Source organism: Lithobates pipiens, unplaced genomic scaffold, assembly GCF_037356315.1.
Source record: "Lithobates pipiens isolate NorthernLeopardFrog02 unplaced genomic scaffold, aLitPip1_a1.2 Scaffold_13, whole genome shotgun sequence".
NCBI lineage: Eukaryota > Metazoa > Chordata > Amphibia > Anura > Ranidae > Lithobates > Lithobates pipiens.
In genome coordinates, this window is record NW_027507718.1 from 6,724,252 (window position 1) to 6,742,146 (window position 17,895).

General features: G+C 43.8%; 1 protein-coding gene across 1 annotated transcript in view; it reads right to left on the reverse strand.

The window, feature by feature from the left end:
• Positions 1-287: 287 nt before the first annotated feature.
• The window catches only part of ERCC6L2 (ERCC excision repair 6 like 2), a 232,897-nt gene continuing 215,289 nt past the window's right edge, over positions 288-17,895 (reverse strand). Inside the window, exon 19 of the mRNA XM_077474805.1 lies at positions 288-3,677. Within this exon, the coding sequence (XP_077330931.1) occupies positions 2,795-3,677 (883 nt within the window). The 3' untranslated portion in view covers positions 288-2,794. The remainder of the gene's footprint in view (positions 3,678-17,895) is intronic.

Genomic DNA, 17,895 nt, shown 5'->3' on the forward strand with positions numbered 1-17,895 from the left:
ACACACACACACACACACACACGGATGCATGGACACACACACACACGGATGCATGGACACACACACACACACACGGATGCATGGACACACACACACACACACACGGATGCATGGACACACACAGGGATGGATGGACCCACAGGGATGGACGGACACACAGGGATGGACAGGCATGTCTCACCCTCGGCTTATACACGAGTCAATAATTTTTTCCAGTTTTTTGGGGGTAAATTGGGGACCTCGGCTTATATTCGGGTCGGCCTATACTCGAGTATATACGGTAAATGAGATATTGCACCATTGTGCTTTTGGTAGTGATTGCTAAAGGTGTAATTTGGCTATATGACTGACAATTTGATTTCCCTCCTTTCCAAGATGTAAATATTACTATTTAAAGGCTTAATTCAATTAACATAACCTCATAACATTTTGTGTGGTGGGTACCTATTAAACTATTTGCTGAAATTACGCTAACACCCACAATTTCTTTAAAGCCTATCTCCACAATTCTGCCGCTTTAAAACAGTTTGTTTGGACCAACCTGGTTTTTATGTTGTTTTACCAAAAGATATGCCTTCTGTGCTGAATTAAGAGAAAATTAGGGTACCTTTCCACTGGGGAAATTCGTTTTAAAGTGAAACTAAACTAAACTAGTTTATGTAGCATAAGATACAAACAGTATACAGTGCTGTGCTCTGGAAGCAGGATGTGGACTTCCACCCCCCTCCTGGAACAAAATTGAGTAGTGCTGAGTACCATTCACAGTATCATTCACAGGAAGCTTTGTATTTTCTGAATGAAGATGTCACAATCTCTGTTCTGCAGAAATAAAGTGACACTGAAAAATATCCTAATTCTTCAAAAATAATCCATATACATTCATTACTTAATAGCCCTGTAATCAATTTTTCTTGAAATCATTTATTATGGTGTTTTGCCTCCTTAAAATGTCCTTTTAAGCACCTGAATCTCTTTTTTTCTCTCATATCTGTTTGGTTGGAACAAGCAGGACATGTCAAGAGAAAGAGGGTGGCTATGCTCCTCCATACAGTGGAACCATGGGGAACAGATGAAGCCACCCTGTAACAGGAAGATGGATCACAGCACCAAAAAGGAGTTTTGTGATTTGGAGGAGGATGGGAACAATAGAATGTACTTTTTGAGTTGAATACATACTTTAATTGAATGTTTTTTTTTTAAACCAGAGTTTAGTGTCACTTCAAAACTAATTTGCACAGTGGAAAGGTACCCTAATTGCCCTTAACTCAGGACAAAGCAGGAAATGCTTAGGGATCAGAAGGAGAGAGAGAGAAGCATTTAATTAAGAATTAAGACCACAGCTTTGCATTAAAGTGGTTGTATACTCAAAAATTTAACTTTCTAGTAATATTTTCCTCCAAACATCCCCAATCGATTTGCAGTAATAATTTTTTTCCTACCTGCTTCCTTCCTGTACTATCGCTGTATTTGCGAGTAGTGACGTCAACGCGCATGCGCAGTAATAGCTCAGAAATCCGGCAGCCCGAGCCCCGGCCGGAAAGATTCTTGTTTATGTCGGGGCTGCGTCATTTCCTGTTGTAGACGTCAGCCCCGACATCCTGCGATCATTTCTCATCTTTTTTTTTCTAACAGAGGAAACGAAAATGAGGCTTGGATATTGTGCCTGTAATGCGCACGCGCGGGATTACAGAGCGCAGCGCGAACTGTGGGCGGAAATGATAGGAGAAAACAAGGAAGACCCACAACAGAGATGGCGCTGAGTTAGTGTTAGAAAAACGATATTGAAACAACTCGGAATATAAAGTAAGAACATTTTAGATAAAACTGTCTAGATAAATAGATTTAAATCGTCTCGCTAATTAGAAATATGGTCTTTGTTTAAAACATATAGTAGGGTTTACTACCGCTTTAAGTGGTAGCCACAATAAACATGCAGCAATGCTGTCTGTGGGCCCAACTGAGCACTTTATTGACTGACCATAGCCTCCTGAGGGGTGTACTGTTTTCTATAAGGAAAATGTCATCACTTCCAGATGACTCTTTAGTTCCATCCCTCATCTTAGTGACATCATTTTTCCCCAGCTGTGCCTGTGATCTGAACTGGTTTGTGTAGTGTTGTTAGTGTGACCCAAAGGATTTAACTGACTTCACACTGCATTTTTAAATGCATGGGTACAGCTTAATTTAGAAATGACAAGATGCCTGCTATTTGCCAGAAAGCCATCTTCTTTGCTCCTCTCAGATTATTTCTACTTTTTACTTTGTTCACCAGTGGCTGTCTTTCTCCTATTTCATGCCTAGGCTACATTCACAGCCATTCCTCTGTCCAATGAGCATTTATGATTACTAAAGGTAATAGCAGGCATGTTGTGGTGTATGCTATTAAAATTAAGCACAAGTTAACGTTACCATACAATTCTAAGCATTAAGGAGGTCATGAATATGACTACTAATAATCCTACTACCGTGTAATTGTTTGCACTGCGGTAAATGCTCATAAAATCTCCAATGTAAGAGTGAAGCCATTAGCACCGATGCCAAACTAGCTTTAAATATACTAAGTAAAGGAAAGATGTACATCTCACCAGCAACCAGAGAAATATATCTTTTCAAACACTTTTGCAGATTTTGTTTTCTAGACAAACATCAGTCAAGTATTAAAAAAATTAAAAGTAATACATGATAAAAAACACTGAAATAAAAAGATGCTGCTTCAGAGTAGAAATGCTTGATTTCCTTGATTGCTTCCATGCTTGAGGTAGATCGCCCTGATCAACATCTTTACCTGTATATATTATGGATTGGATGATTTACTTGAGGATGGAGCTTCCAGATTGCTTGTTTTAGTTTTCTTCCATACAAATTTATCATTGTTTACCCACAGGGAATCATTCCACGTTTCTTTCTTAGCCACTGAAGACACAATGGAAGTCTCACAAACTTTTTCAATCACAGATAAGTCAGTGAGTCTGTTGATACTTTCATCATTTTGTTCACTAAGGATATCCCAGAAATCTTTAGAGCGGTGCTTAGATTTAGCTGTGATTGATTCATACTGGGTTCTTACTGGTAACGCAGCTGACTGACGGAGACTGGCATTGCTGAAAAGATCATCAAGTATAGATGTATCGCCAAGCAAGTCACTGACAAAGTTTGCTTCATCTTTCTTTTTGTCTTGCTTTAGTGATTTGTTTTGTGGGACATTCTTGATCTGGTCAAACATGGCACCTGTATGTGGCTCTGCCAGTTCATATTCTCTAGAAGGTAAACTCTTCTTTTGTAGAGTATTGCTATGATATTTCATTCCTTTCTCTGCGATAGTAGGACTTTCAATTTTAGGTTTATTGCAATCACTTTCAATATGATCAATATCCAACATTTCCACATGTTTACTTTTAGTATTAGCACCCATCCCTAAGGCGTCATCAGGTAAGTGAGATTTTTTAAGTTTTTTTTTCAATCTGATTTGAGCATCCTTTGTTTTGGGAACACTGTCTTCCTCTCTTTCAGGAAGTGGAAGATGCACATGGTATAAGTTTGCCACCTCTGTATGATGATGGGCATAAAAATCTCGGAGCATACTCTGTCGTTCATGTGATTTTACTTTCACTAGGTGGCGAGCCAGCTCTTCTGCTGAGTCCATTTTGAAATATGTCACCATCTGCTCAAAATGTCTCCTAGAACATCAAAAAGACATGTTATTCTTTTTATTTGGACATCTGAATGTATGCAGCATGCATGAACTATATTAAATTGCATCATGTCACTAACATAAACTTATGCCGCGTACACACAATCAGACTTTCCGACAACAAAACCATGGAATTTTGTTTGAAGGGTGTTGGCTTCAACTTGTCTTGCATACACACGGTCACACAAATGTTGGCCGACAATTACGAACGTAGTGACGTACAAGATGTATGTGATATCTCCATTTATCTCCATTACGAAGGCTAGTTTTACAAGACCGGGCGCTTCCAGCTCACCCTTGATTCCAAGCATGCGTGTTTGTACTTTTGTCCGACGGACTTGTGTACACACCATCGGAAAGTCCAACAACACACATTTGTTGGCGGAAAATTTGAGAACATGCTAGCCAATATTTGTTGGCGGAAAGTCCGACAATAATTGTCTGATGGAGCATACACAATCGGACTTTCCGCCAACAGCCTGACATCCAACATTTCCCGTCGGAAAATCCGATCGCGTGTACGGGGCTTTAGGCTTACAACTGCATATTTTGAATACAGCCATTATAATATAAACACTGTGGCTCCCAAGTTTTTCTTAAAAGCAATGAGGGATCCACAGTCCCTTCCAAGTTTATTCACAGAAGGTGTATCTGTTTGTACTGCATAGAGCTTTTCATCCAACACTGGAAGCTTTCATCTGGAGGTGCTCAGTACTAGGGATGAGCCGAACACACCCCCCCACCCCCGTTCGGTTCGCACCAGAATCTTCAAATGTACGAACTTTAGAACCCCATTCAAGTCTATGGGACTCGAACGTTCAAAATCAAAAGTGCTAATCTTAACCACTTAAGGACCGCCGCATGCCAATGTACGTCATCAGAATGGCATGTACAGGCACAAGCACGTACATGTACGTGCTTGCCTTCCAGCGGGTGGGGGGTCCGATCGGACCCCCTCCCACTGGATGTGGCGGTCCGTTTCGCTTCAGGAGCGATCCGGGATGAGGGGATGGCCGTTGGTTTCTGGCCATCCCCTCTCGATCGCTCCTGGCGAATGAGAAGCTTCCCCCGCTGTGTATAGTAGAGTATAGTGTATGTCATTCTCCTCGGGGCGGTCTTTTTGACCGGACTACGAGGAGAACAGTGAAGTAAGTGCACCAAACACTACACTAACATTTAGGCACACATAGGCACACAAACCCCCCCCAATCACCCCCCCAATCGCCCCCCCCTCCCAGTCACAGTGTCACTTATTGCAGTGATCATTTATTTACTGATCACTGCATTCAGTGTCAGTTGCGACAGTAAAAAGTGTCAGGGCAGTTAGTGTTAGGTCCAGGGTAGCCCCCTACCACCCCCCAATAAAGGTTTAACTCCCTGACTGCCCCTAGAGTTAACCCTTTCACCCCCTTTTGCCAGTGTCACTAAGAGATTGTTTTTCTGATCGCTGCATTAGTGTCACTGGTGCCGCTAAGTAGCTAGTTATTTTTTTAGGGTTACCGCCAGGTTTTTATAGCGCTAGGTACCCCGATTTACTACCCAATAATGGTTTTAACCCCCTGATTGTCCCTAGTTAACCCTTTCACCCCCTTTTGCCAGTGTCACTAAGCGATCGTTTTTCTGATCGCTGCATTAGTGTCACTGGTGCTGCTAAGTAGCTATTTTTTTAAGTTCACCGCCAGGTTTTTATAGCGCTAGGTACCCCCATATACTACCCAATAATGGTTTTAACCCCCGATTGCCCCTAGTTAACCCTTTCACCCCCTTTTGCCAGTATCACTAAGCGATCGTTTTTTTGATCGCTGCATTAGTGTCACTGATGCCGCTAGGTAGCTAGTTATTTTTTTAGGTTCACCGCCAGGTTTTTATAGCGCTAGGTACCCCGATATACTACCCAATAATGGTTTTAACCCCCTGATTGCCCCTAGTTAACCATTTCGCCCCCTTTTGCCAGTGTCACTAAGCGATCATTTTTCTGATCGCTGCATTAGTGTCACTAGTGTCGCTAGGTAGCTAGTTATTTTTTTAGGTTCACCGCCAGGTTTTTATAGCGCTAGGTACCCCCATATACTACCCAATAATGTTTTTAACCCCCTGATTGCCCTAGTTAACCCTTTCACCAGCGATCACAGTATAAGTGTCACTGGTGACGCTGGTTAGCCAGTTAGTTATTTAGGTTCCCCGTCAGGTTTTTATATAGCGCCAGGGACCCCCATATACTACCTAATAAAAATTTGAACGCCCTGATTGCCCCTAGTTAACCCTTTCACCAGTGATCACCGTATAAGTGTTACGGGTGACTCTGGTTAGTTAGTTTGCTTTTTATAGCATCAGGGCACCCACCATTTATTACCCAATAAAGGTTTAACCCCCTGATCACCCAGCAGGTGATATCAATTAGGTTTTAGGGTCAGGGTCTGCGTCGCCCCAGGCAGCGCCAGGTTAGTGCCAGTACCGCTAACACCCAGGCGCAAAGCATAAACCTCCCGTAGTGGTATAGAATCTGAACAGATCAATATCTGATCTGATCAGATCTATACTAGCGTCCCCAGCAGTTTAGGGTTCCAAAAATCGCATTGTTAGCAGGATCAGCCCAGATACCTGCTAGCACCTGCGTTTTGCCCCTCCGCCCAGCCCACCCAAGTGCAGTATTGATCGATCACTGTCACTTACAAAACACTAAACACATAACTGCAGCGATCGCAGAGTCAGGCCTGATCCCTGCGATCGCTAACAGTTTTTTTTGGTAGCGTTTTATATTTAAATCCGGAAGGCAGTGCTTGGTTTTCGGGGTCCCGTACGTGGCTAGGCTCCCAAAAAGTCCCCCACATGTGTATCCCCGTACTCGGGAGAAGCAGCAGAATGTATTTTGGGGTGTAATTTGACTTATGCCCATAGCATGTGTGAGCAATATATAATTTAGTGACAACTTTGTGCAAAAAAAAAAAATTTGTAATATTCCTGCAACTTGTGGCAAAATATAAAATATTTCATGGACTCAACATGCCTCTCAGTAAATAGCTTGGGGTGTCTACTTTCCAAAATGGGGTCATTTGGGGGGGGGGGGGGGGGGGTTTGTGCTATTTTGGCATTTTATGGCCTTCAAAACTGTGATAGGTAGTGAGGAGTGAAATCAAAAATTTGCACCCTTAGAAACCCTGAAGGCAGTGATTGGTTTTCGGGGGTGCCGTACGCAGCTAGACTCCCAAAAAGTCCCACATATGTGGTATCCTCGTACTCAGGAGAAGCAGCAGAATATATTTTGGGGTGCAATTCCACATATAACGATGGCATGTGTGAGCAATATATCATTTAGTGACAACTTTTTGTAAACTTTTTTTTTTGTGTCATTATTCAATCACTTGGGACAAAAAAAAAATATACTCATTGGCCCAACATGCCCCTCAGAAATTTCCTTGGGGTGTCTACTTTCCAAAATGGGGTCATTTTGGGGGGTTTGTACTGCCCTGCCATTTTAGCACCTCAAGAAATGAGATAGGCAGTCATAAATTAAAAGCTGTGTAAATTCCAGAAAATGTACTCTAGTTTGTAGACGTTATAACTTTTGCGCAAACCAATAAATATACGCTTATTGACATTTTTTTTACTAAAGACATGTGGCTGAATAAATTTTGCCCTAAATGTATGACTAAAATTGAGTTTATTCGATTTTTCTTATAACAAAAAGTAGAAAATATCATTTTTTCTCGAAATTTTCGGTCTTTTTCCATTTAGATCGCAAAAAATAAAAATCACAGAGGCAATCAAATACCATTAAAAAAAAGCTCTATTTGTGGGAAGAAAAGGACGCAAATTTCGTTTGGGTACAACATTGCATGACCGCGCAATTACCATTTAAAGCAGTGCAGTGCGAAATTGTAAAAAGACCTCTGGTCCTTAGGCTGAAAATTGGTCCAGGGCTGAAGTGGTTAAAGGCTAATATGCAAGTTATTGTCCTAAAAACGGTTTGGGGACCCGGCTCCTGCCCCAGGGGACATGGATCAACAATGTTTTTTCGGGAGCACTGATTTTAATGACGCTTAAAGTGAAAAAAAAAGTGAAATATTCCTTTAAATATCGTTCCTGGGGGGTGTCTATAGTATGCCTGTGAAGTGGCACATGTTTCCCATGTTTAGAACAGTCCCTGCACAAAATGACATTTAATGGAAAGAAAGTCATTTAACATTGCTTGCGGTTTTAATGGAATGTCTGGTTCCGGCAATATGGATGAAAATCAGTGAGAAAAATGGCTTGGGTAGCCCCCCTGCCCATTACCAGCCCCTTTTGGTCTTGTACGGATATTAAGGGGAACCCCATACCCAAATTTAAAAGAAGGAAAGGCGTGGGGCCCCCAGGCCCTATATACGCAGAACAGCAGTATACAGGCGGGGCAAACAAGAAAGGGACTGTGTAGGTTTGTTGTGTTAAGTAAAATCGGTTGGTACCTTTTTAAAGTGTAGCTCCAGTCAAAAAATCTATTTTTAAGCTAGAGAAGGGTTATCACCCCTGTATATTTTTTTTGGCCATCCATCGTTTCTTCATCTCACTTCCTGTTGTCTCCTTCTGTTTGCAAGTTGGCTGTTTCAAAGTAGGGGCCTGCCCTATATGCTCTGTAGAAATTTGGCCCTAAGGTTGCCACAAGTTAACACTGGAAGCCCTCCAAGTGACTCTTGGTGGGCGCTGGAGCGCCCTGCTGTGAACTATTATATCAAGAATTGTAATTACATGCCATTGTTGAACAGTGGTAGAAAAAGTGGGCCTTTGGTGGTTGTGGTGCTGGTGCCACAACACTGTAAGTCCTCACAGTTACTCTCGGTGGGTGCTGGAATGGGCCCTGCTGTAAAATATTATATCAAGAATTGTAATTACATTCACCTGTTAAACAGGGGCAGAAAAATTGGGCCTTAGGCACTGGGCCACAACACTGCAACCTTTCCCAGATACTCTAGTTGGAGTGCAGGAATGAGCCCTGCGGCAAAGTATTGCATTAAAAATTGTAATTACATGCCCCTGTTAAACAGGGGCTGAAAAATTGGGTCTTAGCCACTAGTGGCGGCGCACAGAACCAAAAATGTTCTTCCAAGCTATCAGCAGGATCATTGAGGAGGAAGAGGATAGTTAATCAACATAACAAGATAGTCCCTCAGCATCAGCATAGGCATTCTTGACATTTCCAAAAAATGATCCAAGATTGATTCATCTTTATGAAGGTCAGTTGATCAACCGAGTCGGTGGACAGGCGCACCCTGTGATCGGTTACAAAGCCTCCAGCAGCACTGAATGTGCATTCCGAAAGAACACTGGATGCAGGACAGGCCAGTAGCTCAATTGCATACTGTGCAAGCTCTGGCCAGTGGTCCATCCTCAAGACCCAGTAACCCAGGGGATTTTCGGTGGGAACGGTGTCGAAGTCTGACCTTGCCCCTAAGTATTCCTGCACCATGTAAATCAGATGCTGGCGATAGTTGCTGGAATCGATCATACCTTGGGGCTGCGGACTAAAAAATTGTCTGAACGCATCGATCAGATGGCCACCTTCTCCACCACTCCTTCTGTAACGGACCGAAGCCTCAGCAACACGTTGTCCAGGACCAGGAGTTTGTAACCTCCCAGTCTCTGGAAACTCGTTGCACAGACCTTTCTGCAAGGCCTCCTGGAGATGTCTCATCCTCTGCTCCCTCTGCGACGGCAAGATAAGGTCCGCAACCTTACCCTTGTACTGTGGACCAAGGAGAGTGGCCAGCCAGTAATGATCCCTCTCCTTGATCCGAAGAATACGAGGATCCTTCCGCAGGCTTTGCAGGATCAGGGAGGCCATGCAGCATAGGTTAGCAGAGACATTCGGTCCAGAGTCCTCTGGGTCACTAAGGACGACATGATCCGCAGCCACCTCCACCTAGCCACGTACAAGTACACTGGGTTTCTTGGGACTGTAAATCATTCCTAAAAGACTGCTGCTGCTTATGCTGAGTGCCAGGCTCCACCTCCATGCTGAAACAATCCTCCTTCTCCTCCTCCTCTTCCTGTGTGATCGGCGGGACAGCAGGAACACTGTCTGGATAAAGGGGGCCTTGAGAGGCAAGGAAGTCCTCCTCTTCCTGCCTCAAGTGCCCTGTCCATTATTCCACGCAGCGTATGCTCCAACAAGTGGACAAGAGGTACAGTGTCACTGATACATGCACTGTCACTGCTCACCATCCTCGTGGCCTCCTCAAATGGTGACAGGACAGTGCATGTATCCCTGATAATGGCCTACTGGCATGGTGAAAAAAAACGAGCTCCCCTGACCCTGTCCTGGTGCCATAGTCACACAGGTACTCATTGATGGCCCTCTGCTGCATGTGCAGCCACTGCAGCATGGCCATCGTTGAGTTCCACCTGGTGGGCATGTCACAGATAAGGCGGTTCTTGGGCAGGTTCAACTCCTTTTGGAGCTCAGCCAGCCGAGCACTGGCATTATATGATCAGCGGAAATGCATACAGACTTTCCTGGCCTGCCTCAGGACATCCTGTAAGCTCGGTTACCTGCCCAAGAACCGCTGCACCACCAAGTTAAGGACGTGAGCCACACAGGGCACATGGGTCAGTTGTCCCCGCAGAGAGGAGGTTGGTTCCATTGTCGCAAACCACCATTCCTGGCTTAAGCTGGCGTGGCGTCAACCACCTCTCAGCCTGCCCCTGCAGAGCTGACAAAATATCTGCCCCAGTGTGGCCCCTGTGCCCCAAGCACACAGGCGCAAGCATGGAATCTTTTAGCCTGCGTACTTGCGTAGCCCCTTGAACGCCTACGGAGCACCGCTGGTTCCAAGGACAAAGCACAGGAAGAGGTCATGGAGGAAGAAGAAGAAGAGGAGAGGGTGGGGGAGACAGGTGTAACAACCAGTAGTAGCATTTTGGAGACGTGGTGGTGGAACAACCTGCCACTGAGAAACCGCACATTGCACAAACTCACGGAAGGGGGGCGAGTCTATCAACTGAAAAGGCAGCAGTTGAAGTGCTAGCAATTTATCCAAGCTAGCATTCAACCGCTGAGCATGTGGATGGCTGGGAGTGAACTTCTTTTGACGGTCCAGCAGCTGGGGCAGGGAAATTTGCCTGGTACAATCGGACGTTGGTGTACTGCTAGCAGAGTGCCCGCAAGTACTTGGCTGTGACACACCTAATTCTACACCTTCATTCCTCTCAGTGCAGGTTTCAGAGAGGACTGAAGGTATAGTGGGGTTGGAGATCCTAGCTGATAAAGAGCAAGGAGAGGTCCGCTTAGTTCTTTGGTGTGGGTCTTTTAGGTATGCTTGCCAACGAACTGCATGGCAGGTCGACATATGTCTGGTCAAGCATGTGGTGCCCAAGCAGCTGATGTTTTGGCCATGCGAGATACACTTGAGACATATGTTGCAAATAGCAGCGGTGCGATCTGATGCACTCGTCTCAAAAAAGGCCCATACCAAAGAACTTTTGGAATAATGCGCAGAGGCAGCGCCCTGCACAGGCGGATCTCTGCGGTGTGATTCAGTCAGTGTGTTGCCCTTAAGCTGGCCCCTGGGGGCATCCTGCCTCGTTGGAGATGTGCCTCCTCCTCCTCTCTCCTATCAGGCACCCATGTGGAGTCAGTGACCTCATCACTGGAGCAAACCTGGCAGTATGCTGCAGCTGGTGGAACATGACTGCCAGATTGCTGTCCTTCTTGAGCATCCTCTCTCTCTCGGCTCATTCTACTGCCTTCCTCTAGCTGGGTATCATTATCAGCGCCTTCAAAACGCTGGCCATCCTCCTGGAGCATGTACCCAACACTGTGCTCAAACAGTTCGGGGGACTCCTCAGGAGGACATGGTGGGAAGGAGAAAGGGTAAGGAAGGAGTGACTGATGAAATTGAGACGAGGGAACAGGATGAGTTGGCAGCTCCTTTGCCAGTACCCTGAGCCTGGCTGAGAGAGGATGAGGAGGGCTTGGTCATCCACTCTACCAAGTCTTCGGCATGCTGCGGCTCAACACATCCAGCTGCCGAAAATAAGGACAAGCGTGTCCCATGGCCACGTGCTGATGAGGATGCACCACATCCACAACCAGCACTGTTACCTCTAGACATAGAGCCTGCTTGCCCTCTTGTATTGGGTTGTGACTGTCTGCATCTCCTTGTTGGCCTTCCAGACATACTAATGGCATACTAATGCAGGGAAATGAGAACACCAGCAATTGGGGGTAGCTTCAGGTGTATACTGTGCAGGAGGCCCAATACACCCACTGTAACTGCTGCAGCTGCCTGTGGTATAGGAACAGAACGACACCAGCAATTGGGGGTAGCTTCAGGTGTATACTGTGCAGGTGGCACAATACACCAACTGTAACTGCTGCAGCTGCCTGTGGTATAGAAACAGAACAACATCAGCAATTGGGGGTAGCTTCAGGTGTATACTCTGCAGGTGGCACAATATACCCACTGTAACTGCTGCAGATGCCTGTGGTATAGGAACAGAACAACACCAGCAATTGGGGGTAGCTTCAGGTGTATGCTGTGCAGGTGGCACAATACACTGACTGTAACTGCTGCAGATGCCTGTGGTATAGGAACGGAACAACACCAGCAATTGGGGGTAGCTTCAGGTGTATACTGTGCAGGTGGCACAATACACCGACTGTAACTGCTCCAGATGCCTGTGGTATAGAAACAGAACAACACCAGCAATTGGGGGCAGCTTCAGGTGTGTACTGTGCAGGAGGCACAATATACCAGCTGCAGCTGCCTGTGGTATAGGAACAGAACAACACTAGTAATTGGGGGTAGCTTCAGGTGTATACTGTGCAGGAGGCACAATACACCCACTGTAACTGCTGCAGATGCCTGTGGTATAGAAACAGAACAACACCAGCAATTGGGGGCAGCTTCAGGTGTGTACTGTGCAGGAGGCACAATATACCAGCTGCAGCTGCCTGTGGTATAGGAACAGAACAACACTAGTAATTGGGGGTAGCTTCAGGTGTATACTGTGCAGGAGGCACAATACACCCACTGTAACTGCTGCAGATGCCTGTGGTATAGAAACAGAACAACACCAGCAATTGGGGGTAGCTTCAGGTGTATACGGTGCAGGAGGCACAATACACCCACTGTAACTGCTGCAGCTGCCTGTGGTATAGAAACAGAACAACACTAGCAATTGGGGTAGCTTCAGGTGTATACTGTGCAGGAGGCACAATACACCAACTCTAACTGCGCTAAGTTCAATCACACGAAAATAAGACACTGTCTGAGGTTCACAGTGCATGTCATCAGCCAGAAATGCACTGCGATGGTGCAATGCATTGTGGGCCGTGAGGGCCACACGAATATGGCGTGAATGGCCCACAAAGTTCTGTCTTCGAACAGGCGAACAGCCGGTGTTCGAGTCGAACATGCGCTCGACTCGAACACTTAGCACTAACCATCCAATAGTGGAAGGTTTCTGACAGGAGCAGACAAAGATGAGCTAGCTTACTGGTGAACTGCTACCTCTTACATCTCAAACTACAGACTGGGGTGAGTCCCAGATCTGACTGTATTGCTCAACTGCTGTATAGGCTGCAAAGAGATCTGGGACCTGTCTGTGCTATCTGGATCACAATACTGGTTACATAGAATTACATTTTTTGATGGGAAAGACACCATATACAGTATGTAAATCAGTTGTGTACTTGGCTGTTTGCTTAGAGCTTACCGTTAAATAACAAAAACAGTACAACACAGGTGAGCTGTTAACATTTTCTTAATGACACAGTCTTCCAAACAATTGTAATCATTTGATGTTGAAAAAGGCCAACTCTGATAGATATGGTCTTGTAATGTAAAGGGCAACACTGATAGATATGCTCCAGTAATGTAAAGGCCAACTCTGATACCTAAGCTCTAGCGATGTAAAGGCCAACTCTGATAGATATGCTCTATCACAATTCCAATGGTTGAATTTAATTTATTTAAACATTTTTCCAAAGTGTGTTTGTTGGAAAAAGTCTAATTTTACTGGAACTGATAATTGCTGTAAATGTTTCCCAATGCTAATCAAGACCATATTTCATTTTTTGGACGTGTAATTTCTTTAACACATATGTGTAGAGTTCTGATTACATTTAGCAGAGGAACAGCTAGTGTTGAGGGGGGGCATCCAGGTCACTTTTTACATTCTCTAACATGCTCTCAAAGTCTCATTACACACATGGCTCAATGCCAAAACTATGTCAAGCCTCTAGGCATGTGTCTACACAAAGACTAAATTAACATTAAACGGGTGTCAAGTAGATCACACAAGTCATGACAAGTAACAAGTCACTTTAAAAATGATAAACTTATCATGCCAAAAAAATTGCCACAAAAAGTATACTGCTATATGTTTTCAAGGTATTATTCCAATGTACATTATATATTGTAATATCCAAGAAAATGGTAAATAATAAATATTTATTTTATTCTCGAGAACTTGTGAAGATATAAACATAGGGGAAGACTTTTCAACTATGTTACACAGTACAAAACAGTACTACAAGCACAACAAGTGATACTAGAAGATCTCTGCCTCATTTATAAATATTCCCCTATACTTCTGAGAAACAGGCCCTTCACCACTTATTATCTGTAGGTGTGTTTTAGATGCAAAACCGATGGAAAGGTAACAAGTAATGAAAGGAGATGTATGAAAAAAAAATTCACATTCAACTGTCTAGGATTACAGGTGAGAGTCACCCACTATGTGATCTCCTCCATTTAGTCACCTTCCTTGTTAGGTTCACATTACTATGCAATGCCATTAACCTGATTGGCTAAAAGTGCTGCTGTTTCCTGTTTTCATTTCAAAGGTCGACGTGCAGGGAATTGTGCTGTAGAAGGCTGGAACAAAATACCAACTAGATAATGTTTAACTGAATACAGTTAACGATTTTGTATGGATACCTAGGGATTCATTCATTTTTGCATAGACTTATGCAAAATTATTTTCTGAATGTTCCGGACTTACAGAAATAAAAATTAATACTTTTTTAGTCCTGGCAATAATAAATAAAAGATTGCACATTGCCTTTAATAAATTGACATAACAAGAGATTAACTTCTTCCTTAAAGTGTTAATTAAAGCAGGACCATGCACTATATCTGGTCTCCCACAGTACATGGAAATGCAATTATTTTAGCAAATATAAACTGCTAAATATCCTTTTTCATCAGCAGTATATAGCAGTCTTGTGACTTCTATCAGCATTTGATTAAAGCTTGTAGGAGGGTTTCATTCTTCTCTGACTGTCCTATGAGACTGCAGGACCCCTGACCCTATGTCTTGACAGTGCCGATTGGCCCTGTGCTGATTACATGCACCCTCCCAAGAAAATAAAAAAACTCTCTAGCAATACACACTAAACTGAGCATGTGCAGAGTGACTCCAAAGGCTTTGATCAGGAGATGGATTGGGGACAATGAAAGAAGGGGAGGATCAGAGAAGACAGGATCAAACAGCCTTTTTTCACAATGCTGAGGATTAACCCCTTAGGTTCCACATTGAGTATAACAAGCATGCTTTACTGCATATACAGACTGATTTTTCTGTTGTAGGTTTAGTAACATATTAATCATTGCCAGACCCAGGGGTTCACCTCTACAATAATAATGTAAAAGAAAGCATTAATTATACCCTGAGGAAACCATGTTGATGCATGGCAAAATTTCCTTGGCAATATAGAAGTCCTTTAAAATGTGACTGCCCATTGATCAGACCCATTATGTTAGGCCACATCTATCTATGTGCATCTGATTTGTAATATTTGAGCTGATCCATAAATACAGAACACAGTTGTTGGTATGGTTAGATGGACCTCCATATTGTCTTTCATATGGAAATACATAGCTTCAACATGGGTAGAAATGGAGGTTAATAAATGTAACATGGATACAATATATGTAACATGTATGAGGGATGCAGTTGTTTGGACTTGGACCCTATTCAAGGTTGTAAAGTGAAAAAATGGAGTTAAAAGTATCTTTACAATATATTTATATTATATATATATATTATATAACAAATATGACTCAAAGAGAGCAAAAATAGTGTCTTTCATTTGCACCTTTTCCTACAAATTAATGTTTTCTCTTTTTCATAGCAGCAAACTGAATTCCCACCCTTCCCTGTGTGCTGTAATAGAGCAGAATGAGTGGCAAATGTAGGAACCGTGTTTAAATATAAGCCCTGAAGTATCTACATGGTCTCTTATTAACTTGATGTTTGTGGTCACTTCCTAAGCTATACAAATAAAAAATAGGACTTAAAAAAAAGCAGTCTAACAGTGTTTTTAAATAACACTTGCTCACAGGATACAATGTAACATATTGTTACTTTTCTAGCATTCTGTTCATTCATCTGCAGATCAAAGGGATCATTTTTGATCTGCAAATTAAGTCAGTTAAAGCAACCTGACAAGGAAAAAAAAAAAAAAAGTAGTATTTTTAAAAAACATTTTACATTTAAATGCTTGCCGACCAGCCACCGTCATTATACTGCGGCAGGTCGGCACATTCCCGCGAGCCATCGTAGCTGTACATCGGCCCTTTAAGCAGGTACAGCAGAGGCGTGCCTGCTGCCGCACTGCGGGGGAACCGATGCGCGTGTCCGGCAGTCGAGATGACCACTGACCACACGCAATCGTGTGTACGAGAGCCAGAACAAGGGTGTGTAAAAACACAAATCCCTGTTCTGTGAGGAGAGACAGATCGTGTGCTCCTACTAGCTAAGAACAACGATCTGTCTTCTCCTCTAGTTAGTCCCATCCCCCTACCGTTAGAACACACACCCAGGGAACACAGTTAACCCCTTGATCGCTCCCTAGTGTTAATCCCTTCCCTGCCAGTGACATTTACACAGTAATCAGTGCATTTTTATAGCACTGATCGCTATATAAATGTCAATGGTCCCCAAAATGTGTCAAAAGTGTCCGATCTGTCCTCTACCCTGTCAGTGCGAACCGAAGAATGCCGTTTACTGGCACTTCCTGGTTCTTGCGATGATCAGCTGTGATTGGTCACAACTGATCACGTGGTAAGAAGCCCCTGTCAGAGGCTTCTTATCACGATCAGAGATGCGGTGTGTCAGACTGACACGATGCATTCAGAGGGTGCGTGCCGGCATTTTATCCTGCTGGACGTCATATGAAGCCCAATCAGGATAACAGAACCACTTCAAAGGTGTCATTCTGTTATAGGCCGGATGGGAAGTGGTTAAAACGAACACATCACAGAATTAAAAAAAATAAAAATAAAAAAAAGGCATGCAACGTTTTAAAAAAGTGTCATGGTCCAGCCATTAAAGACATGCACCATTTAAAAAAAAAGTGTCATGGCCCCTCAATTAGGCAAGCAACAGAAAAAAAGTGTTGTGGCCCCAGGGTACAAAGTGTCTGACACATGAATGTCTCACAGCTCAGAACTAACTATGGAGGCACAGGCTCAGTAAAGTTGCACGGTGGTGGTCTGGATGGCCCCTGTGGCAGACAGACAGTAAAGTACAGCATTGGAAAGCACCAAAAGCAGGACTAGAATGCACAGGCCGCCAGTTCAGACACTCGCCTCAAAGATTTGATGACTATAAGGAACATCACTTTGTAGCTGGGAAGAGGGAGAGGAATGTCTCTAATGGGTTCAACTGTTGGTTTCTGAAGCACAGAGAAAAACAGGTTTCAGTTCCTGTAGTATCACAGGGGAAGGAATGGGGGTAGCTACATCTGATACCCCCCATACAAAGGTCTCAATCAAGGAGTAAGAGGTCCATGGTCTCTGAAACTGGAAAAAAGGGCAGAAATCGAACCCTACAAAGCGCTGACAGACCCTGCTGTAGGAAGGAGAGTATTAGTCCCATGGAGAAACTCCTGGGGGAAGCCCTGAGAAGCAGATGCCTATCCCTCAGAATCTGAGCTTCAACAGCCATGACATTAAATCCAGCGACTGGGATGCAGGGTAACAAAACAGTCCTTGAGACATGATGATTTTTTATTGCCAACAGACCATCTGCTAGGGTCTTTCCAGGTCGATATTGGCAAGTCCACACCAATGAAGATGATTGGAATGCCCACCATTTTGATCCTGCTAAGCAGACAAGGAAGAAGTTTCATGTGGGAAATGCTCAGATCAGACTGTGTTAATCCAACAGAGCCACCAGCGCATCCAATGCTTCCAGTATAGTCCCTGAATCTGGAAACA